General features: G+C 40.8%; 1 protein-coding gene and 2 pseudogenes across 6 annotated transcripts in view; 2 read left to right on the top strand and 1 right to left on the bottom strand.

Annotated features, from left to right (window-relative positions):
• The window catches only part of OSBPL9 (oxysterol binding protein like 9), a 170,106-nt gene that overhangs the window by 123,037 nt on the left and 21,662 nt on the right, over window positions 1-25,407 (bottom strand). For all 6 annotated transcript variants that reach the window (XM_055401919.2, XM_055401921.2, XM_055401923.2 and 3 more), the window contains one exon: window positions 20,754-20,804. In XM_055401919.2, the coding sequence (XP_055257894.1) occupies window positions 20,754-20,804 (51 nt within the window). The remainder of the gene's footprint in view (window positions 1-20,753; window positions 20,805-25,407) is intronic.
• Window positions 12,504-15,512, top strand: LOC129540663 (sterol regulatory element-binding protein cleavage-activating protein pseudogene; annotated as a pseudogene).
• LOC129540665 (cytosolic iron-sulfur assembly component 2A pseudogene) lies at window positions 17,121-17,734 on the top strand (annotated as a pseudogene).

The following is a 25,407-nucleotide window of genomic DNA, read 5'->3' as shown; positions in this document are numbered from 1 at the left end:
TCAAAAGTGAATATTCTTGGCCCTTTATAAACTTTACAGTCAGCAGTTGAACAAGGTTTACACACACATACTCACTTATTAGGATACTGATTGGGAACAAACTGGGACTGCCATTTATTTAGGTATTTTTTTCATATTTATTTTTAATTAGAGGACAACTCCTTTATAATGTTGTGTTGGTTTCTGCCATATATCAACATGAGCCAGCCATAGGCATACATATAACTTCAGTGTTTATAGTTTTCTGAGTAAAGGTCTTATTTGCCTATTGTTAATATTTATTCCTAAGTAATTAATGTTTTGATGCTATGGTAAATGTTCTCATTTTTTAAAATTTATTTTCTAATTACAAGTTGCTGATATATTGAAATACAGTTTATTTTTGTATAGTGTCCTTGGATCTCCTAACCTTGCTAAATTCACTTTTCAATTCTAATAGTTTATCTGCAGATTCTTTTGGATTCTCTATACATTCAATTAAAGCTGCTATGAATAATAACAATTTTATTTCTTCTACTCCAATCCTCACACTTTATATTTATTTTTCTTGTTTTATTCATTGGCTAGGACTGCCTGGTTTCAGACTGACCCTAGAGTGGTAGGCAGTGTTGAATACAAGGAGAGTAGGGGGCATCCTTGTCCTGCTATTGGTCTCTCTTCCATTGTCCACTGTAGCTATTTAAAATCTTCTCTACTTTCCTTGAACCCTCAACAACCTAAACAGTCATTAGGTAGGAACTCTACACCTATTATGCCCTCCCACCTGAAGACTCATCTGCATCCATACCCAGTCTTGCTTCTTTTCACTTGTCGTAATTGAAAAAGTGCCTATTACCTTTCCTCAGGTCTCTGACTCTAATCTTCAGCTCCTCTTCCTTTCTGTTGGCTTCTTCTCAACTTCATTTACATACGCCAAGACTTTACACTCTTTAACAACAAAAACAAAACCAACAATCTTTCTCCATTATACATCCTCATCTAGCAAAAGGCCCACCTCTCTCTCTCTGTCCCAATCAAGATTATTATTCAGACTTGTCCAAGTCTCCTGCCTAAAATTTATTTCAACCTCCCACTCCTTGTAATCATATCAACAGCTCTTCTTTACATTGAAATAAGGCGCTGTATGATCTGGTTTATCTGTGACAGTTTCAGATTATTCCTATTGTTGTTTGTTGTTCAGTTGCTAAGTCATGTCCGACTCTTTGAGACCCCATGACTGCAGCACGCCAGGCTTCCCTACCTATCCTTCACTATCTGCTGGAGTTTGCTCAGACTCATGTCCATCGAGTCAGTGGTGCCCATCCAACAAACTCATTCTCTGTTGCCTGCTTCTCCTCCTGCCCTCAATCTTTCCCAGCATCAGGGTCTTTCCAATGAGTTCGCTCTTCACACCAGGTGGCCAAAGCATTGGAGCTGTTTTTTTATTCCTGTTATCCTAGCATAATGATGAATAGAATCCCCTTTTATTCTTAGAGGACTGTCCTGGTATAGGGGATACGGTCACTCTATCATGGCCTAGCCCAAAGACCCTCCCCAAATCACTTCTTATGAGAGATACTTCTTATCTCTCATCAAATTCTATAGTTGGGCAGTTTGAGGTTTACCAATTTCCCCAAGCTGTCTTCCACCAAACATCCTTCCTTTCCCCTAATCTGGGTTTATACTATTTATATCTGGTAAAGCAAAATTCCCTTTTCTAATCCATATATGGAATAATATTCTATCATTAAGCAAAGTTCTTTGTTATGCTACCTCATCAAAATTTCGAAGTTTTTACTTCATCCCTGTTTTTATGACTCATCGTGCCAACATAATAAGCATATATATCTTTCAATGACTTTCCATGATTTTTCTGAAGGTTTCAGATGATCAACCTTTCAGGTTCTGCCAGGATTTGGGCTTACCACGGTGCCTGCTGCTCCAGGTCACACTATCCAGGTTCCAGAAGGTAATGGGAGATGGAGTTATGAAATCAGTTGAGTTTCCTGACTTCACCTCTTCTCTTTTCTTCTACATCCACAAACATATTTCAGACATAATCATAGTTCTGGTACCAAAGACAGGAAGATAGTTTTGCTCTCATGTCTTGGGAAAAAACAGAACGCTGGCTATTTCAGGGCCAATCTCCCTTTGTCAGAAGAGAAAAGTAGAATGGTAAACTGGCTCCAAAGAAAATAAAAAAGAAATGATGACTCCTCTGGGACACAGATCGCTCATATGGCTCCTAAAAGGAATGTCGACTGTGCTAAGAATACACAGCACAGCTACTCCCACTGCGACTCTACATCTGCACATTTTCCCTCACTGCTGAAATATTAGAAGTCTAACATTCATGTATCGTTTTCACATTCCCACATTATACGATCTCACATGACTATAACACATAAATATGATCTCTCAGATTTAGGCAAAACAGGTATTATTCTTTAGAAATTAGAAAACCAAGACTCAAAGTATATTAAAAAAAATATTGCCTAAGGTCTGACAACTAAAAGACAGGAGAATTCAGGTCTTCCAACTCCTGAGCCAAAGTTCACTCTTAACAGGGCACAGGTATAATAAGCAATATTCACTAATTCAACATACTTACTAAATCCCTATTCTGGTCCAGGAGCAATTAACAGTCAGGGGATAGAAATAGGAATAAGATATATCTCTGCACTGTAACAGCACATAGTTCAGAGAGGAGAGAGAAGAGTCAACAACACAGAGGGAAGCAGGAAAGCTGGAGGTCCAGCGTGCTCATCAAGGGCTGCTGCTGCTGCTGCAAAGTCGCTCCAGTCGTGTCCGACTCTGTGCGACCCCAAAGACAGCAGCCCACCAGGCTCCCCCGAGGGCACTGCTGCATAAAAAAGAAATGATGCATCAACATCATTCAGTGATTCAATAAGTATTTATGGAGTTTTCTGGTGAAAGCAATAGAGTGGTGAACAATTTACTTTCCTTTTTTCACTCAATACTATTTTAAGGTTTGTTCATATTGAGTAAATAAATAAATATATATATATACTTTTTAAGTCAAGAATAGATATATATGTGTGTATACATATGAATACGCATACATATACACACAAACGCTATCCACGTTGAGAATATGCATGTAAACTTTTATCTGTTATATAGTGTTCTATTATATAAGTATACCACAATGTCTAATTTCCCTGTGTAGAACATTTGCTGCTGCTGCTGCTAAGTTGCTTCAGTCGTGTCCGACTCTGTGCGACCCCACAGACGGAAGCCCACCAGGCTCCCCTGTCCCTGGGATTCTCCAGGCAAGAATGCTGGAGTGGGTTAACATTTCGGTTACTTTTACTTTTTCCTATCCCAATAATGCAGCAATAATCATCACTGTATATGTTTCCTGGTAACATTTCTGCAAGGGAATATTAAGCAAACACTCTGAAATGGCAGAGAGTTCCATTTTTATGTAGAATCAGACACATCTTCAATCTTACTAAAGATTACAAAGTGTTAGTTGCTCAGCTGTGTCCAACTCTTTGAGATCCCATGGACTGTATGTAGCTCTCTAGGATCCTCTGTCCATGGAATTCTCCAGGCAGGAACACTACAGTGGGTAGCCATTCCCTTCCCCAGGGGATCTTCCTGATCCAGGGATTGAACTCAGTTCTCCCACACCATCTGAGCCACCAGGGAAGCCCTCAGACTATAAAACTGCTCCCCTAAGCAGTTGTCCCAATTAATATCCTCACCAGCACTGGGTAAAAAAGTTCCTATATCCCCAATTGCTGGCCAACACTAGATAAAATCAGACTTTATAAGACCTTGGCAATCTGATCAAAATACTATCTTGCTGAACTTTTAATTCAGAATCTCTGATAATCACTGAGAACAAGAATCAAGTCACTTTTATTGCCATTCTTATTTCTTTTATGTGAACTGAGTGTATCCTTTGACATTTTCTTTTACGGCATTCTTTTGACTTTTCTACTGATTTGTATGTGTTCTTTGGGTTTTCCTTTTTGTCTATTTGATTTGTAGGAATTCTTTATATATTCTGCATATTAAACCTCTGTCAACTGTATGCACTGTAAATATTTTCTCTCCTGTCCAAGGCGTGCTTTTCTCTGATTGTACAGTCTTTTGTCATTGCTGTTGAAAGGTTTTAAAATTTGAATGTTGTCAAATCTAACAATCATTTCTATCACTGTTTGCTTTTTAAGCCGTCCTCCTTTATCCTGATATCATAGAGACATTCTTCTATACATTCTTCTGAGTACAAAATTTACTTTTTACCTTTAATACTTCTGGAATTCATTTCTGTGTATATCATGAGGTAGGGAACAATTTCATTTTCTCCGTATTGGCAGCCAATTGACCCAACTTCATTTACTGAGTGATAGTGTCTGGTTTGTAATGCTGTTATACACTAAATTTACATAGATGTACGTATTCCTAAGCTTTCTCTTCCATGCCACTGATCTATTTATTTCCCCTTATACCAATACCATACTTACTTTAATTTACCACAGTTTCATTTAAAAAGTTTTAACGTCTGGAAAGGCAAGTCTCACAACCCTTTATTCTTCAAATTCTTCTTGCCCGTTTACCATTTTAAATGACTTTTAGAATCATCTTGTCAACTTCTTTCTTAAGCCTGATTAAGATTTTTGACTGAAATTACATGCATTTATAGATTAATTTAAGGAAAACAAACATACAGGTAATACTGAGTCTAATAAGCAGGAAGATGAGATAGCTGTTCAGATCTTCCTTTATCTTTCAATGATGTTTATTTTCTTTTCCATCAAAGGAATGTATTTATTTGTACAATATATTCTTATGTAACTTAAAATTTTTATTCCTATTAGAATCCCTTTTTTTGAAAATGACCTTTTTTAAATTGTGGGTTGCATAGAAGAACACTATTTTCTGTATATCGATTTCAGATCCAAAACTTGTCCTGAAGGCGAGACATTTAAACAGTATTTATGTAAATTTTTGTGGATTTTTTAAAAGTAGAAAATCATATCATCTGCCAATATCAATAATGTTTATTCTTCACTTCCATCCTTTTTCTTTGATTTCTTTTGTTTCTTATCCTTGTGTTTTCCAGGACTTCTAGTACAGCTACAGAAACATCATCTGCAAACACTAATTTTGATTCATCTTCCCAAAGCTTACATCTTTTGTATCTTATTGCATTCCCGAGGACCTCCAGAATACATATATAAAGAAGCAGCAATCTCTACCAAAATATCCATGACATTTTTAAGAACTAGAAGAAATAATCCTAAAATTCACATGGAACCACAACAAGCCAGAACTGCAACAGCAGTCTTGAGAAAAAAGAAAAAAAGCTGGAGGTATAAACCTCCCACACTTCAGACTATACTATATAGCCACAGTAATCAAAACAGAAGGTATTGGCATAAGAACAGAATCATTAACCAATGGAACAGAATAGAGAGCCAAAAATAAACACACAAACCTGTGGTCAGTTCAATAATGACAAAGAAGGCAAGAATACACAATGGAGAAAAGACAGTCTCTTCAAGAAGCGATGCTGAGAAAACTGGACAGCAGACAGTCACATGTAAAACAGTGAGATTATAACATTCCCTCACAGCACATAAAAAAAATAAAATCAAAATGGTCTAAAGACCTCAACATAAGACTGGAAACCATAAAACTCCTAGAAGAGAACACAGGATGAATACTCTTTGAAACAAATCATAGCAGTATTTTCTTGGATCACCTTCCCAAGGCAAAATAAATAAATAAATAAATTAGGTCCATATGGGACCTAATTAAAAGCTTTTGCACAGCAAGGAAACCTCCAACAAAACTAAAAGACAACCTATAGAATGGGATAAAGCATTTGCAAATCATGCAACCAACAAGGGGTTAATACCCAAAATATACAAACAGATTATACAACTCTATATACAACTCAAAAAAACAAACAAGCCAATCAAAGAAGACTTGAACAGATTTTTTCCCAAACAAGACAGATGGCTAACAGGCACATGAAAAGATGCTCAATGATGCTAATCATTAGAGAAATGCAAATCTAACCCACAATGAGATAGCACCTCACACTTGTCAAAATGGCTATCATCAAAAAAGTTTACAAATAACAAATGCTGGAGAGGATGCAGAGAAAAAGAAACCTTTGTACACTGTTGATGGGAATATAAATTGGTGCAGCCACTATGGAAAACAGTAAGGAGGTTATGGAGGCTCCTCAAAAAACTAAAAATAGAACTACCATACAATACAGCAATTCCACTCCCAGGTATGTATCCAGAAAAAAAAAACAAATACTAATTCAAAACAACACATGCACCCCAATATTCGTAGCAGTATTATCTACAACAGCCAAGACATGGAAGCAACTCAAGTGCAGTCAACAGACAGCTGGATTAAGAAGATGTGGACAGTGTGCGTGTGTATAAACACACACAATATATATATATACACATATGCTGCTGCTGCTGCTAAGTCACTTCAGTTGTGTCCGACTCTGTGTGACCCCACAGATGGCAGCCCACCAGGCTCCCCCGTCCCTGGGATTCTCCAGGCAAGAACACTGGAGTGGGTTGCCATTTCCTTCTCCAATGTGTGAAAGTGAAAAGTGAAAGTGAAGTCAGTCAGTCAACTTAGCCGCTCCCTAAAATCATCCCTGGTGATTAAGTAACTTGACACCAGAAAGGGAAAAAAAAAGCACCTGGTTTTAGATTTTGTAACTGAAGAGCAGACAATGGTGTTACTACAGAAAAGACTCAGAGTCGTTTCCCACTGAACAGTCAATTCATGCAAACAACCATCACCGATTTAGTGAAATGACACAGATAACCTGGGATCAGACTAGGGAGGACCTCAAACGCAATGAGAAGAACTGGCCTTGGGGGATGGTTCTCCTACAGGGAATGAGACGGAGATGCAGAATTACAAGAGTGCTTCAAGCTGAAATGGGCTGTGGTGTTCCCAAAGATGCTGGTGGACTTTGCAGGGGGTGGAGGTTGCTGTTGTTCAGGATGCATTAGACTCCAGAGAGTCTAAAACTCCACTGCAGAGATTCAGCTATGAAGTGATAAGAGCCGAGGCCAATGTAGGTGGATGGGAATGGAGATATAGTAAAGGAGAAAAAGGGGTAGCTGTTGCAGAAGTTACCAACAATATCAACTAGAGCAAGAGTATTTCTGTGGAGGGAAGGACTGCCACTTGGTACCATGGCCCTCATCCGCGTTTATGCCATGCTCAATTAGATGGCTCATGGAACAGGACCTAGCACTCTTCCATTTCATTTGTCTGGAACATTCACCCACGCCAAGGTGGTGAACAGAAGGGGCTCGATTACTGGTTGACTACTTCGCCTCGGCACAGGCAGACTACTGTCCCTTCACTGACTTACTGCCCACCATGTGATGGGCACCCTACAGAAGTTAGAAGAAGATCCAAGTCCCAGCCAATAGCATGTGTGAGGACAAGGAAGGACCATGCAAACACTGACCACTGTAGACAAAAGACAATATGAAAGGAAGGAAGGCGCCAGTACTTTGCTGGTCAGAGAGAGAAATTGAGAGAAGGGACTCAAGCCTCAGCAACCCCTAAACCTCGACCCATGACCTTCTTTTAATAGCAGAGGTTTAACTTGGCCCAGTTTCAGGGATAGAATTAGGTGTTGTTATTTTCATTAAGCATCTGTAATTGATGATAACACTCAAGTATTAAAGAAAATATCTACCTGTGCCTAGAACAATTATAGAATTTCGTTGACAATGCTTCTCTATTCTTACTTTCCTGAATTTAAAATAAGGTTAAAAAGAACATTAGAGCCAGAGTTTAAAAGGAAAGAGATGTAAGAGCATTTGTTTTCTATTCTTAACTTACAAAAACCACAAAGGTATGAATTCTTTACATTTCATTGTTTTAAATATCTGTTGACAAATAATCTTAAAGAAAATTCTGAAAAACTGTCATTATCCCATTACCCTAACCTATTGATTATTTCAACATATTTCTGTAAGTTGGTGATTGCATGAATGTAACGAGGCAATTGCAGCCAATAAATAAAATGAATACAGAAATCATATAGATGTATACATATATGCATATACATATAGAATGGAATATTACTCAGCCATAAAAAAGAACAAAATACTACCATTTGCACCAAAGTGGATGGACTCAGGGTTATGCTTAGAGAAATAAGTCAGACAGAAAAAGACAAATACTGTATGACATTGCTTATATGTGGAATCTAAAAATATTTCAAATAAATGTATATGTAAAACAGAAACAGAGTCACAAATATAGAAAACTTGTGGTTATCAAAGAGGAGAATGGAGGAAGGACAAATTAGGTGTATGGGATTAACAGATACAAACTACTATGGATAAAATACATAAGCAACAAAGATATACTACATAGCACAGAATATTACAGCTGTTATCTTGAAATAAACTATAATGGAATATAATCTGCAAAAATACTGAATCACTACAGTGTACATCTGAAACTAACATAATGTTGTGAAGCTACTGCACTACGGTTCAAAAAAACAAAAACAGAAAAATCAAGCACCTTTGTCTCGTTGCTGATTCTAAAGTAGATGCTTCTACTATTTTGCTGTTAAGCACACTGGAATATTTTAGCAAATACTCCTTATTGGGTTAAGAATGTTCTCTTCTTATTCTTAGCTGACACTGAGCTTGAATGCATGTTTCATTTTATTCACTGCTTCTTTTCCATTTATTCAGATGGTCATGTAATTTCCCTTTTTAATTTGTTAATATGTTAAATTATCTTAATTACAAAATTAGAATCCTATAATATTCCCAAAATAAACTGTTTGGTCATAACCCTTTTTGTTTATATATTACTGGGTATGGTTTGCTGCTTTTTGTTCATATTTTAACATTTACATTAATAAGTGACTCTGGCCTAAAAATTTCCTTAATTTTTCTTCTTTCTACTTTATCATTTTTTCTTTTTTTAATTTTTTGACTATAATGCTTATCTCATTAATTTTCGATCTCTATTTTATAACATATTCATTTAAGGTTATAAATCACAGACTGCCTTAGATGCAGCTTTAATATGTGGTCCCTTCATTGTCACTCAGGTTTAAATATTTCATAATTTCCATTATAATTTCGACTTTCACCAATGAATTATTTAGAAGTATGCATGTGAGGTGGCACGTGGCTACTGTTTTGTTAAGGAGTTTCTAATTTATTCCACCATTGTCAAAGAATGTTATGTATGCGACACTGAGTTTTGAGTACCCTCTTTTCCCATACAATTCTAATCTTTTTCTTAAAGTCTATTATTTATTTATTTTACCACCAATAGTTCATTAGTAGATTCCCAGGAATTTTTATTTAAAATCTGAAGATTAAGGTTATATAATTCTTATAATCAAACTTTGATTTACTTTCTGAAATCAATCCAGGCAAGCCTTAAAGTCTATTATTTCTGATATTATTAATAATACTATTTCCTAGCTTTCTTTTGGTATTTTCCTAGAACATCCTTTTTCATCACCTTATTTTTAAATTTATAGCCATAAAATATGATAAACATTCAGAAAACAGCATTAATGACATCTATGTACCAATCACAAGAGATTAAATAGATGTTGACATCTTATACAAGAAAGTCGGAGAAGAGATTCTTGATGTCAAATTCACAGAGAAGAGATGATGCTATGAAAAAAGCTAGTGAATTAACAAAAAAGGACATAAATCAATAGAGTAATTTTTCATAATGAAATGACAAAACAATTGACAGAATGATGCAGATAGGATGTAGATCTAAGAGGACAGGGGAGAAGGACACTCTTAAGGTTATACATTAATCTAAAAATATCTGATCGTATCCATGCTAAGATATCAGTGATTATAAAATGCATTCCAATGCCAGAGATGTTACCATATGCAAATATAATGTAGAATCACTGAAATAAGGCACTGGAAGAAGTCAGTGCTAAAACTATTAACCCATCACAGGACAGTGCTGTACTCTCTTGTGAGGGACTTAGAGAATATGAGACTCCTTCCTCAGGGAATCAATAAACTCTGATGATAAGTACAATAAACAAATTAAGTACTCAATTTCACGGGATTGGTAAAAAAAAAAAAAGTCACATATGGATTAACAGTTTTCAAAAACTCACAATACATTGAGTGATTGCTTTGGTTATTCTTAAGGCCCTGCAGAATTCCTCAGAATTTGATATTCATCTCATCAACAGTAATTAGTAACAACAGTAACTATCATTCATTAAGAACTGAAGTTCCAAATGTTGTGTTTGGATACTTTCTAATATATCAGTTAATGTGATATTCATAGTTACATGAGTAAATGACACGAGGCCATTCCAGAGGTAAAGGAAATAGGACTCAGAACTGAATAAATGAGTTCCCTGAAGTCACAAAGCTAGTAAGTGGCAAATTTGGATTTGCATTCCATTTCATTTTTTACCTGTTCTTGTCTCTACCCCCACACTGCCTCTTTAATACTAACACGTCTCCATTTTTCATGTTACCTGGAAATATTAATGCTTTGCTTTTGGTTGAGTCCCAGAAGGGAGAAAAATCAGATCCCAGGACTCAACTGGCTATTGTACTTCTCCATCAAGGCAAGGGCACCATCTAGTGGCCGCACTCTGACATTAACACAGTCAAAGAAAGATGGGAAGGAAATGGTTTTCCAAACTTCCGTCTTCCTCCATTTGTTTTTCACTTTTGTGCATCAAGTTGGAGCATCTGCATTATTGACTCTTGTAGTCAAGAAGAATAAGAGCCTGGTAACATTAAAGGCTGAAGAGGGCTTTGGAATGAGACAGACCCAAGTTCAACCCCAGATTCACCATTTACTAACTACTAAGCTACTAATTGCATGATTGCGGCCATGAAATTAAAAGACGCTTACTCCTTGGAAGGAAAGTTATGACCAACCTTGATAGTATATTAAAAAGCAGAGACATTACTTTGCCAACAAAGGTCCGTCTAGTCAAGGCTATGGTTTTTTCCGTGGTCATGTATGGATGTGAGAGTTGGACTGTGAAGAAAGCTGATCGCCGAAGAATTGATGCTTTTGAACTGTGGTGCTGGAGAAGACTCTTGAGAGTCCCTTGGACTGCAAGGAGATCCAACCAGTCCATTCTAAAGGAGATCAATCCTGGGTGTTCATTGGAAGGACTGATGCTAAAGCTGAAACTCCAATACTTTGGCCACCTTATGTGACGAGTTGACTCATTGGAAAAGACTCTGATGCTAGGAAAGGTTGGGGACGGGAGGAGAAGGGGACGACAGAGAATGAGATGGCTGGATGGCATCACCGACTCTGTGGACATGAGTTTGAGTGAACTCCGGGAGTTGGTGATGGACAGGGAGGCCTGGCATGCTGTGATTCATGGGGTCACGGAGAGTTGGACACGACTGAGCAACTAAACTGAACTGAACTGAAAATACTAAAGGAGAAGGCAATGGCACCCCACTCCGGTACTCTTGCCTTGAAAATCCCATGGATGGAGGAGCCTGGTAGGCTGCAGTCCATGGGGTCGCTAAGAGTTGTACACGACTGAGTGACTTAACTTTCACTTTCATGCGTTGGAGAAGGAAATGGCGACCCACTCCAGTGTTCTTGCCTGGAGAATCCCAGGGACGGGGGAGCCTGGTGGGCTGCCGTCTGTGGGGTCGCACAGAGTCGGACACGACTGAAGTGACTTAGCAGCAGCAGCAAGCTACTAAAAGTAGTGTGAGTCTCAGTCTCCTCATTTGTAAAACAAAACATCACCACTGACCTGAGAGGATTATCATGGGGATATCAATGAAAATCTGGCAACACAGTGACTGATCCAAAGAGCTTCCTCAGTAACTACCGGTTCCTTTCCCTATTCTTCCATGTAGCCTAAAACCACGTGGGTGTTCTGCTTTTTTTTTTTTTCTTTTTAAAAAAACACATCCATGCCACTGTGTTTAACTTCTTTTGTCTATAAACTATAGTAAAGGTAAATTCCCTAAAATGTATTCCTTTTTTTTATAATTACATGAAATCAACAAGAAGCATTTTTTGAGTACCTACTTACAACATACCATGCATTTGTGACATTGGGTGTAAACTCACTAGTGAACAGAGAAAACAGACTACTTAATATGTAATATCATGTAAAAGTTCTTTCATGGCTATAAGTGACAAATGGAAGAGGACCAAATCTGTTAGAAGGATGTGGGTCAGGAATGCTTCATGAAGAATCACCACTTGAAAAGCCTTTTAAAAGATGAGCTTGGTCACCATGTCCTGCCCGCCATCTGCAACACACAGTGGGAAACTGCTTCAAGAACTTGCTTCAGGCTTGTGTGTGCAGATAGTGTCCACTGTCAGGGCTGTCCACGGTGTGCCAGGCTGATCCATGGTCACTTTCCAGGAGGGAAGCAAGGTGAATTCAGCTGAGGATGACCCTGACTGAAAGGCTGCATGAGAAGATATCTCAGGCCTGCTACAACCATGGGTTGTTCCATGAGTACAGCCTCTACACCAGGAAGAGACTGGTCTCGTACACCATCATCCTGGTCTTCCAGCACTACCATGTCAAGTTTCTGGGCAGTCTGCAGGCCTCCCTGATGCTCCTGCACCCCAGTCCCAACTGGGCAGAGAGCCTGGTCCATGTGTACTTCAAGGAGGAGACTGGCATTGCTGAGCTCGTCGTCCTGTGACTACCTACATCAGGCCTACCTCTACTTCACATGCAAGATACACAAGGCCAAGTCCAAATGGGGGCTGGCTCTGCCCACCATGGTCACAGTACTCAGACTGGCCTGATGCCCACCCTCAACAGTGGTGAGGTTTTCCCCTACCTTGTGGTGATCACTGGGCTAGAGAACATGTTGGTGCTCACCAAGTCAGTGGTCTCCACCCCAGTGGATCTCAAGAGGAATCTGTGCATTGCCCAAAGCCTAAGCAGAGAGAGCTGGTCCATCATGAAAACCATGGTCACAGAGCTGGGCATCATCCTCGTTGCCTACTTCACCCTCACGCCTACCACTCAGGAGTTTTTATTGCTTTGCTGTTGTGGGCCTGGTATCTGACTTCTTCCTTCAAACGCTGTTTTTCAGCACTGTTCATTGACATTTGCTGGCTAGAGCTGGCAGATATGAACAAGTGGCTGCCCCTGAGGCCTGACTGCCCCCCGCTAAGCCAGTGGCATGGCCAACACGCCTTGAGTGGCAGTTTTCTGTCCACACCCTACACCATCATGTTGCAATCATTCTCCTTCCAAAACCTGTGGTTCCCCAAGAGGCTGCATGCAGTCTACTTCTGGCCTGAACCCACCTAACACAGCTCCTACCATGGCCGGCACTGTTGTCTTGATTGGTATCCTGGTGTACACAGACCTAGCTGCCCAGGTGAGAGAATAGGGTTCTCAGGGTGAGAGCCCCCTGGCTCCCCTGCCTGTACCTAGTGATGTGGTGCCCGTCAGCCACCCAGATCCCACCATCCCCATCTTCCCACCTGACACCCCAAGAACCAGACATGGTCAGGGGAGCTGCCCAGGCCCAATGGTCCATCTGAGGGTGTCCAAGACAGCCCAGCCCCAGAGTAACCTGGGGGCCTGAGGATGAGGAACATTGGAGGAAACTGTCCTTTGGCCACTAGCCAACAGTCTTCAACTACTACAACATCACACTGGCCCAGAGGTACATCAGCCTGCTGCCTGTCCCCCCTGCCCCAAACCCAACGGAGGCTTCTGGAAGGGCAGCACCCTCAGGACACACACAACCCCTGGCTTCCACCATGGCCTGGGCAGAATGGGCTCTGGAAGGCCAGCCTCAGGGGACCAGACACGGTGCATGCACACAGAGACGTCACCCTGTACAAGGTGGTGGGGCTCAGCGAGGCCTCGGGCATCACTGTGCTGCTGCTGCTCTGCCTGTACCGCATGCTCTGCCCGAGTAACTACAAGGAGCCTGGTGCGGGACCCTGCAAACCCATGGTATGGGGTGCTGGCCTGCAGTGATTACAGCTACAGGCCACCTGAGATGGAGATCGTGCCCCTGGTGCTGCATGGGCACCTCATGGACATCGAGTCTCTAGCCAGTGATGGGATGCTGTTGGTGAGCTGTTGCTTGGCAGGCCTCATGTGTGTATGGGATGCACACATCAGAGACAACCTCACCAGCATCCTGTACCCAGGCGGGCAGCACCATGACAGTGGTGTTAGCAACGTGTTGGAGGCTCAGGAGAGCTGGCAACGGCTGTCAGTCAGAAGGAAGGGTGGCCAGAGCGGCCTGGGGACAGTCCTCCACTACAGCACCATCACAGGGCCCTTCACCGCCTCCCTTCTTTGGGGATCTGTCAGACCTCACCTGTTTGATCAACACTAACTTCTCAGCATAGTTACAGCTCCCAGAGCTAACTCAGCCTGAGTCCTAGCACTGGGTGGGCTGCCGCCCTGCTCAGGACTCCCCAGGCAATGATTTCAGCCGCCTGGTGCAGCCAGTGTACTAGAAGAGATTTGGAATGGCTCCTGTCCACACACTAGCCCTGTACCAACCCTGCCCCAGGCCCCTGAGGATGAGGGAGGCACTCCTCTCAGAGTTTCCCTTTCCTCATCTGGTCCCCCAGCACAGATGGCTCAATGTGGAGCCTGGAGCTTCAGGGCAATCCCATCGTGGTGAGTGGAGCAGAGGCTGGCTGGAGGTGTGGGAGGCCATCGAGGGCACTCTGCACTGCAGCAGCGAGGAGGTCTCCTCCGGCAACATGGAGACAAAAGGATTGGCTGCCTGGCTCAATAGTTTTCTTGACTTCTCCTCAGAGACACACTTGCCCTCAGTTTCCTGCAGTTCTGAGGGGCCCCAGGGCACAGCAGTCCCCTGAATACCCCATGTACAGCAGCAGGGACACAGTGGCATTGACCCACAGTGCCCTGTGCACACCAGAAGCCCATCACAGCCTGGAGGCAGATGCCAGGCACTGTGTGACTGGGAGCCAAGACCACACACTGAGGGTAATCAGTCAGGAGGACTCAGGCTGCCTCTTCACTCTGCAAAGCCACTCAGAGGCCATCACGACTATGTACATTGACCAGACCACAGTGCTAGTCAGTGGAGGGTAAGATGGGGCCATGTGCCCGTGGGACGTGTTGACTGGCAACCAGGTCAGCCACACATTCACTCACCGTGGCAGTGTCACCTCCCTCCCCTACACCACCTCCTGTGTCACCAGCCATGGTTTAGATGATCTCATCAGGATCTGGGACTGCAGCACAGGCATCAAGCTCTACTCCATTCAGCAAGACCTGGGTTGTGGTGCAAGCTTGAGTGTCATTTCAGACAACCTGCTGGTGACCAGCGGCCAGGATGTGCTTGCTTTACGGATCTAAACCATGGGGACCTGTTATACAGACAGTCTACCTGGGGAAGAATAGTGAGGCCCAGCTGACCTGCCAGATCCTGTTGCTGAACAACACTACCATTGCTTACAACTTTGGCAGCGAGCTTAGCCGAATGTATGTGCTCTCTGTGCTGGAGAAGCTGGACTGAGGGTGGGCCTCCCTGCCCATCCGCCTGGGTGCTCTGTGGGGCAATGCACTGGACCTGGCCTGGGGAGAAGGCCTGGCCTGTCTTTGGGAAGCTGCCTGTGAACTGTCCTGTCCTGCCTCATGATTGTAATATTAAACTTAAAAAAAAGGATGAGCTCACCAGATAAGGGCACAGAATACGCCTGACATAGATACAAGGTTGAAGAAACAAAGTGTGGTGTAGTTAGAACATAGGACAGGATGGATGACTAGGCAGGAAGAGATCTGCGGGAGCTTGTTACGTCCCTCTGGAATCTAGACGACAGGAGCATTATCACCACCACCACTACCATCATCGTTCACAGCAGTTATCACTGCATGTGTACGATGTGCCAAACTCTGTACATACATAGGTGCTAAACTTCACATTCTTACAAGTTATATGTTATCTTCATGGAAGTTAAGAAATTTGCTCAAAGGCACAGAGTCAGTAAGGGGTATAGCTAAATGATGTTCAGCTCCAGGTTCCTCTGATTCTGCCACACCAGTGGTCCCAAACTTGGCTGTACAACGCAATCACCTGGAGAAACTGTTTAAAAATAAAAGGTTCCAGACCCAGTTCTAAAACAGTATATCACTAGAGAGTGGAACTTGGAAATCTATACTGCAAACAAACTCTCCAGATGTTTCCTAAATAGAAAGCTTCTTGAAAGTAACACAAAGCCTCTTAAAACACACATACACACCACTACACACACATGTGTGTGCGCACACACACACACACACACACACAACTAATTAAAAGCCTAATTAAGTGCGTAATCCTCACAAAATTCTGCAAGGGTACTATAATCCCCACTTAAAAGAAGAGAAAACTTAAGGTCAGGAGAATTACCGATTGCTTCCCTCTTCCAGTCAACAAAGCAAAGAGCAAAAATAAGATTCAAACACAGGTATAGCAAGCTCTTCTCGGTCATGCTGTGTGGTAGAATTCTAAAATACCACCCCGCCCAATGACCCCTGTCCCTGTTTTCTCTCCTCCCCTTTGAGTGTGAGTGGAAATTGCAAATATGATGAGAAGTTACTGCAGGGATTATGTTACAGGACGAGTAATCACTGAAGTGATTACATGGCAAAAGGGAGATTATCTGGTGGGTGTAACCTATTGTAATCATATAGGACTTTTTAAAAGCAGAGTGTTTTCTGCAGCTGGTAACAGAAAGGAGAAGTCAGAGAGGCTTAAAGCACTAAAAGAATTCCATGCACCATGCTGACTTGAAGATGGAGGGGCCACAGGACAAGGAGTATGTACAGCCTCTAGAAGTTAAGAGCAGATCTCAAACTGACAGCCGGCAAGAAAATGAGGACCTTGGTCCTGTAATCACAAAGAACTGAATTCTTCCAACAACCTGAATGAACCTGGAAGCAGACTCCCCTCGTAGTCCCTCAGAGCCTCCAGATAAGAGCCCAGCTTGGCTAACATGATTTCAACACAGAGAGAACCTTTCTAAGGTGTTTGATCTACAGAACTGTAGAAACATATCATGGTTTTTTTTTAAATTGTGGTAAAGTACACATAACATAAAATTTACCATTTTAGGACAGTCGCCAGGGAGGGCGGAACGTAAGGATGGAGAGGGTGTCCGGACTGCTCTCCTGGATGCTGAGCAGATTCCTGTGGCTCTCAGGCCTCTCTGAGCGGGGAGCTGCCCGGCAGCCCCGGATCATGGAAGAGAAAGCGCTAGAAGTTTATGATTTAATTTGAACCATCCGGGACCCAGAGAAGCCCAATACTTTAGAAGAACTGGAAGTGGTAAGGGAAAGTTGTATGGAGGTTCAGGAGATAAATTAAGACGACTATTTGGTTATTATAAGGTTCACGCTAACGGTACCTCATTGCTCTTTGGCGACTCTTATTGGGCTGTGCTTAAGAGTAAAACTTCAGCGGTGTTTACCGTTTAAACATAAGTTGGAAATCTACATTTCTGAAGGAACCCACTCAACAGAGGAAGATATCAACAAGCAGATAAATGACAAAGAGTGAGTGGCGGCTGCCATGGAGAACCCCAACTTACAGGAAATCGTGGAACAGTGTGTCCTGGAACCTGACTGATAGCTGTTTTAGAGCCACTGAAGTATAATCATTTGATATATTTGTTTAAAGTCTTTGTAAAATGTAAAAGATTCATGTTTAATACATAGGTGATTTGTACCTCAGAGCATTTTTTTAAACGATGATTTCCAAGCAAGATTTAATTATAAGGTAGTATGTGAACTCCGGGAGTTGGTGATGGACAGGGAGGCCTGGCGTGCTGTGATTCATGGGGTCGCGGAGAGTCGGACACGACTGAGCGACTGAACTGAACTGAGTATCTAGTTTGTTCAATGTCTAACGTTCTCAGGATTTATAACCCTTAAATGATCAGACAAAAATATTTTCTAGTTATTGTGTGTAAGATGAGTTGCTATTTTTCTGATGCCCATTCTGATGCTTTTCATGTCAAAATATTTCTTGTGCCCAGGTGTATTCAATTTAAACCATTACTCTGCAAAATAAATAAAACAGAGATGATTCTTGTAAAAAAAATTACCATTTTAATATTTTTAAGAACATTCACATTGTTGTACAACCATCCTAACCATCCATTTCCAGAACTTTTTCATCTTCTCAAACTGGAAACTCTGTATCCATTAAACAAGAAATTTCTAATTCTCCTAGCCTCAACCCCTGGAAACCACCATTCTGTTTTCTGTTTCCATGAATTTGACAACTCTAGGTACCTCATATAAGTAGAATCGAACAGTATTTGTCATTTTGTGACTGACAATTCATGTAGCAAATGCCCTTAAAGTTCATCCATGTTGTTGTATGTGTCAGAATTTCCTTTCTTTTTAAGACTAAACACTATTCCATTGTTATGGATATTTCACATTTGTTTATCCATTCATCCATCAAATGGACACTAGGGCTGCTTCCACGTCTAGACTATTGTGAGTAACGCTTTGGTAAACAGCACCTATGTATACAAATATCCACTCAAGGTTGTGCTTTCAATTCTTCTGGGTATATACAGACATTTATATATATAAATGAGTGTTTTTTTAAGTCCATTATTATGAACATTGAGTAAGTAAAAGGAAATAATCAAGCATTTATTTATCCTATTTGAATTGTAGCACTGGGTAACCAAATAACTGATGAAGTGTTTCCTTATATGATTATTTCTGATAAAAATTTAAACAAAATGATAAAATATAATTTTGCAAATGGATCTAGGTACTGCATCAACAGTTTGTAATATCTGGGAGTTCCCTGGTTGTCCAGTGGTTAGGACTCAGCAACTTTCAGTGTCGTGACCCAAATTTAATCCCTGGTTAGGGAATTGACATCCTGCAGCCAAAAAAGAAGTTGCTAATATCAATGAAGAGCAAAACCCAGACATTGCCTCCTAATAAAAGAACACATCACCACCAAAAGTCTTGCCAAAGGGATCGAACCTAAGTCTGACTCAGTCTCTGGATCAGCTCCCAATATGCAGGAAAAGCAGAGACAGGAACATGCTGAATTGTACCAGTATGCAATTGATAAAACCTACACTATGGAAAACTCCTACAGGTCAAAGGGTCTGGAGTCTTCAACAGATAAATTGCAAACAAAAGATATCAATTTTTTTAAATGAGCAAGATAAGATGTAGAATTTAGGAAGGCAAATCCAAGAAGTGGTTCCTGTAAAACATGAGTGGTTACTTTAGGAGACAGGGAGGGGGCTGCAATTTGAATGGGACACACAGACAGGCTTCTACAGTAACTGGCCAAATTCTACTTCTTAACCCACAAGGTAGTCACAAGATTTAATAAATAATTAAGCTATATTTAAAAGAAAAAAGTTGTGCATTAAATGTAACAATCCAGATTGAATTCAACCGAAGAGCTGTCTCACTACAACTCTGCCAAAATCTCACTACTGAGTCTATCTCAAGCCAAGAAAGCAGTTAATACCAGACTGAGTGGTGACTGAGGTCAATAACAAGTACTTAGAAAAGCAATTAAACCAAGAAGGCAAAAACCAAAGGAAAGGGGAAAAAATAGCCAAGAGTACAATAAGCTGAATTTTCAAAAATCTTTATGCTATCATATATATACCATCTGTTCAAAACAAGCCTGTCTCATTTCCATCCTGCAAATTCACCACACTTAACTCCTATCTCAGTGTCAAAATTTTTCCATTAGAATTTGATTTCTTTCTCAGAGTTATCTCCCATTTCTACCAATAACCTACTGATAATAAAGGCAATCATATATTTATGAAATACATTTACATCTTCAAAAGTAAGGGTACAAAAAAAAGATGGCAGAAAGAAAGCAATAGGAATCCAAAAGAAAATGCCACTAGAAGCTGATTTACCTATTAATAGTTTCGACAGAGATAGGCCCTTCTTTAGACACAGTTGAGTACTAGAAACTATATCCCCAACGCTGCATTCCTCCTTGTCTTTAGCTATTCAGACAATGGTGGAAACTGAACAGGAAATAAAAAACACTTTGAAGCTATAGGCCTGTACTGTCCAATAAGGTAGCCCTGAGTCACATGTGGCTATAGGGCACCTGAAATGCAGCTGATCTGAACCAAGATGTGCCATAAGAACAAAAGACATAGTGGATTCCAAAGGCATAGTATGAAAAAAAAGAACGTAAAATATCTCAATAATTTTTTTATTGATTGCATGTTCAAATAATGTTCTGGATATACTGGCATAAACAAAATATATCATTAAAATTAATTTCACCTGCTTTTTGCTTTTTAAATATGACACAACAAAAATTTTAAATTATATATGTTGCTCACATTATATTTCTAAGGGACATAACTGCTGCAACACCCATTATTAAATAGTGTCAAACAGAAAGAATTAAGCAGCTCAAAGTGGGGATATCTCAGAGCTTTTTCCTACTGCTTACTCTATTGCCAACACTACAACTCATTTAATTTCCAGCCTCTGTCCCTGGATACAAAACAGAGGTTAAAAAAATCAGTAGGTGCATCAAGTCATGGATACAACATTAAATTAATGGGCCAAAAGAACTGAACTCTAGCCCTGGTTCTGGAGTTACCCTGGAGAAGTTGTTTTTCCTCTGAGCCTTAAACGTGTCTGCCCCAACAATTAAGTAAGGGAGTTAAACTAAATTTAGACTCCCATGAATCTGTCAAAATAGTTTTCTTTCTGTCAAAATTGGTTTTCATAAAAATGAATAAATACTCACTCTGAGTCTAACACATCCTCTGCGAGAGCCTCTCATCATTTTGTCCTTGGACTAAAAGAAAAACGAAAACATTAAATGAATAAAAGATAAACAAACTTTTTGGAATCATCTAGGGGTAAAGAGATAAATTTTATAGTAATATTCCTACCTTTTCCCCATCCCTGTCCCACTCTACCCAGCCATCACTTAAAGATAGGAATTAGCAAATTTAAAATGTTTTGTGCAGTGCCTGGTCACTCAGTCATGTCCGACTCTGTGACCCCATGCACTGCAGCCAACCAGGTTCCTCTGTCCATGTTCCTCCAGGCAAGAATACTGGAGTGGGCTGCCATGCCCTCCTCCAGAGGATCTTCCCAACCCAGGGATCGAACCCAGGTCTCCCGCATTGCAGGCAGATTCTGAGGTGTTTCAGAATTTTATGTGTACCTTAAACATAGCATATATTACACTATATTTTCATTTTTCCTTCATATCCCTTAACTCTCAACTAAAATATGTTTCTCATATTTCAGTGAGTTTGAGAGTCACCTGAAGGGTGACAAATTATCTAGGGGTTTAAGAATCACTCCCAGATGATTCTGACTCAAGCAAACAGAGGACACATTTTAAGAAAAACTGCTTTAACTTTGTCTTTGCAACTCCCCAGATGGATCACATTTTTTTTTTTGTCTCTGAGATTTCTCATCCAATGTTTCTCAGTTTAGAACGTCCTTGACTCTGATTTTCTGCCTTGGATTGTCACTCATCAAGTGCCCTACCTCTGTCTGATTAGAATTTCCACCCCTGGACTCCTAGAGTCTCTTGTATGTTTCCTGATCCTGGCATGTACCACCTTGTGCTAAAGTGGCTGGTTACTTGTCTGACTCCCCACAAGACTGCAAATTCCTTAGGGGGTAGAAACTGTATCTGACTTATGCTTCAGAACAGGGTCTGGCACAGAATCAGTTCAGTTCAGTTCAGTCGCTCAGTCATGTCCGACTCTCTGCAACCCTATGAATCACAGCACGCCAGGCATCCCTGTCCATCACCAACCAACTCCCGGAGTTCACTCAAACTTATGTCCATAGAGTCAGTGATGCCATCCAGCCATCTCATTCTCTGTCGTCCCCTTCTCCTCCCACCCCCAACCTTTCCCAGCATCAGAGTCTTTTCCAGTGAGTCAACTCGTCGCATGAGGTGGCCAAAGTAAAAAATACTTAATGATAAAACATTTTTATCCTTTGTTTCTGATGCTAGACTGAGCTAAGCAAAGACTGTGTTCTGAACAATAAGCCCATTAATGACATCCAGTAAGTATTCCTAACTTAGTCATGTGTAAAAAATAAAGTAAAACCTCAAACGACTAAAGCTTTAAAAATATTTAATACCTCAACAACTGGTATTTTTTCCACTATGTGACAAGTAAAACAAGCCAATATCATGGAGTTACGTTTTTGAAGAAAACTGTCCCACTTTAAACCACAGATGCCCTACATCCATTGTACTGAGCCACAGGCAAACTTCCAGCTATAATATATCTTGGGGATTTCATGTACAGCACAATGACTATAGTCAACAATACATACTGCATACTTGAAAGAGGCTAAATGAGTAGGTCTTGAAAGTTCTCACTACAAAACAAAAGGTAACTATAAGAGGTGATGGTCATTGTGTTATTCAATCTTATTGTAGTAATCACTTCACAATATATATGTATATCAAATCATCACATTGTACACCTTAAATAATGTTACATGTCAATTATACCTCAATAAAGCTGAAAAAGTAAATTTAATCATTTCTCAGAGATGTTTGCATGCCTGTACACAAAGATCTGCCTTATCCTTCTCACTGCAACATGCTGTTAACATAGTCTATGCCACTGCTTTCACTGATTGTAAGCTTATCAATGTAACAACATTACGATAAATCATAAAAAGCAAACTTTCTTCAAAAATAAAAAATGAAACAAAAAAGCACAGTACTGAGCTATAGAAATTCATGTTCAGAAATTATTGAAATATGGTAAAGAGTCTTCTTGCAAATATAACCACAATTCATATATTTTATTTAAAAATTCTCAACATTAAGCAGGGTTAAAATGAGTTCTTTACTAACAAAATAGCTGGCAAAAACACAGTTGACAAAAACATTCCCTAAGCATTTAATAGCCCTTTTCAGTTCAGTCAGTTCAGTCGCTCAGTCGTGTCCGACTCTCCGCGACCCCATGAATCACAGCACGCCAGGCCTCCCTATCCATCACCAACTCCCGGAGTTCACTCAAACTCATGTCCATCAATTCGGTGATGCCATCCAACCATCTCATTCTCGGTCGTCCCCTTCTCCTCCCGCCCCCAACCTTTCCCAGCATCAGAGTCTTTTCCAGCGAGTCAACTCGTCGCACGAGGTGGCCAAAGTACTGCAGTTTCAGCTTTAGCATCAGTCCTTCCAATGAACACCCAGGATCGATCTCCCTTAGAATGGACTGGTTGGATCTCCTTGCAGTACACGGGACTCTCAAAAGTCTTCTCCAACACCACAGTTCAAAAGCATCAATTCTTCGGCGCTCAGCTTTCTTCACAGTCCAACTCTCACATCCATACATGACCACGGGAAAAACCATAGCCTTGACTAGACAGACCTTTGTTAGCAAAGTAATGTCTCTGCTTGTTAATATATTATCAAGGTTGGTCATAACTTTCCTTCCAAGGAGTAAGCATGGCTGCAATCAGCATCTGCAGTGATTTTGGAGCCCAAAAAAATAAAGTCTGACACTGTTTCCACTGTTTTTCCATCTATTTCCCATGAAGTGATGGGACCAGATGCCATGATCTTTGTTTTCTGAATGTTGAGCTTCAAGCCAACCTTTTCACTCTCCTCTTTCACTTTCATCAAGAAGCTTTTGAGTTCCTCTTCACTTTCTGCCATAAGGGTAGTGTCATCTGCATATCTGAGATTATTGATATTTCTCCCAGCAATCTTGATTCCAGCTTGTGCTTCTTCCAGCCCAGCGTTCCTCATGATGTACTCTGCATATAAGTTAAATAAGCAAGGTGACAATATACAGTCTTGACGTACTCCTTTTCCTATTTGGAACCAATCGGTTGTTCCATGTACAGTTCTGACTGTTGCTTCCTGACCTGCATACAGGTTTCTCAAGAGGCAGGTCAAGTGGTCTGGTATTCCCATCTCTTTAAGAATTTTCCACAGTTCATTGTGATCCACACAGTCAAAGGCTTTGGCATAGTCAATGAAGCAGAAATAGATGTTTTTCTGGAACTCTCTTGCTTTCTCCATGACCCAGCGGATGTTGGCAATTTGATCTCTGGTGCCTCTGCCTTTTCTAAAACCTGCTTGAACATCTGGGAGTTCACGGTTCCTGGTCAGGAAACTGGATCCCACATGCCTCAACAAAGACCAATGACCCCATGTCCCACACTAAGACTCAGCACCCCCAAAGAAATAATTTATATTAATCCTTATGAAAACCCCAAGCTATTGATTGAAAAGTAAATTACCACAAATACAATATAATGCTGCCTATCACAGGCCTGTCCCCCAACATCCATTCTCCTCCTCTTCCTTTCAGTATTAACATCCTCCACCCAAAATTTTAACTTAAATGCAGAGAACATCATGCAAAATGCCTGACTGGATGAAGCACAAGCTGGAATCAAGATTGCCAGGAGAAATATCAATAACCTCAGATATGCATATGACACCACCCTTATGGCACAAAGTGAAAAAGAACTAAAGAGCCACTTGATGAAAGTGAAAAGAGGAGAGTGAAAAAGTTGGCTTAAAACTCAACATTCAAAAAACGAAGATCATGTCATTCAGTCCCATCACTTCATGGCAAATAGATGGGGCAACAATGGAAACAGTGAGAGACTTTATTTTGGGGGGCTTCAATATCACTGCAGATGGTGACTGCAGTCATGAAATTAAAAGACGCTTCCTCCTTGGAAGAAAAGCTATGACCAACCTAGACAGCATATTAAAAAGCAGAGACGTTACTTTGCCGACAAAGGTCTGTCTAGTCAAAGCTATGGTTTTTCCAGTAGTCATATATGGATGTGAGGGTTGGACCACAAAGAAAGCTGAACTCTGAAGAATGGATGCTTTTGAACTGTGGTGTTGGAGAAGTCTCTTGAGAGTCCCTTGTACTGCAAGGAGATCAAACCGATCAATACTAATGGAAATCAGTCCTGAATACTCATTGGAAGGACTGATGCTGAAGCTGAAACTCCAACACTTTGGCCACTTGATGCGAAGAACTGACTCCTTGGAAAAGACTCTGCGCTGGAAATGACTGAAGGCAGGAGAAGAAGGGGATGATGGAGGATGAGATAGTTGGATGGCATCATGAATTTGAGCAAGCTCAATGGACACGAATTTGAGCAAGCTCCAGGAGTTAGTGATGAACAGGGAACCCTGGCATGCCGCATACCCTGGGGTTGCAAAGAGTCAAACATGACTGAGCAACTAACTGAACTGAATCCCAAATTTTAACTGAACATGTGGCTCCCCTGCTGGCTATTACATTTCAAGCCTCTTGCACCTAGCTACATCCTGTATCCAGGTATAGGCCAGTGGGCTGTGAACAGAAGCAACATGCAACAGATTGTGTCTTTCAAAAGAAACTTCTTGAAAAGTTTGCAAATGTAATCGAACA

Source organism: Moschus berezovskii, chromosome 4 (assembly GCF_049115385.1).
Source record: "Moschus berezovskii isolate FMDL1 chromosome 4, NW_MosBer_1.0, whole genome shotgun sequence".
Classification (NCBI taxonomy): Eukaryota; Metazoa; Chordata; class Mammalia; order Artiodactyla; family Moschidae; genus Moschus; species Moschus berezovskii.
This window is presented reverse-complemented; position numbering and strand designations above follow the sequence as displayed.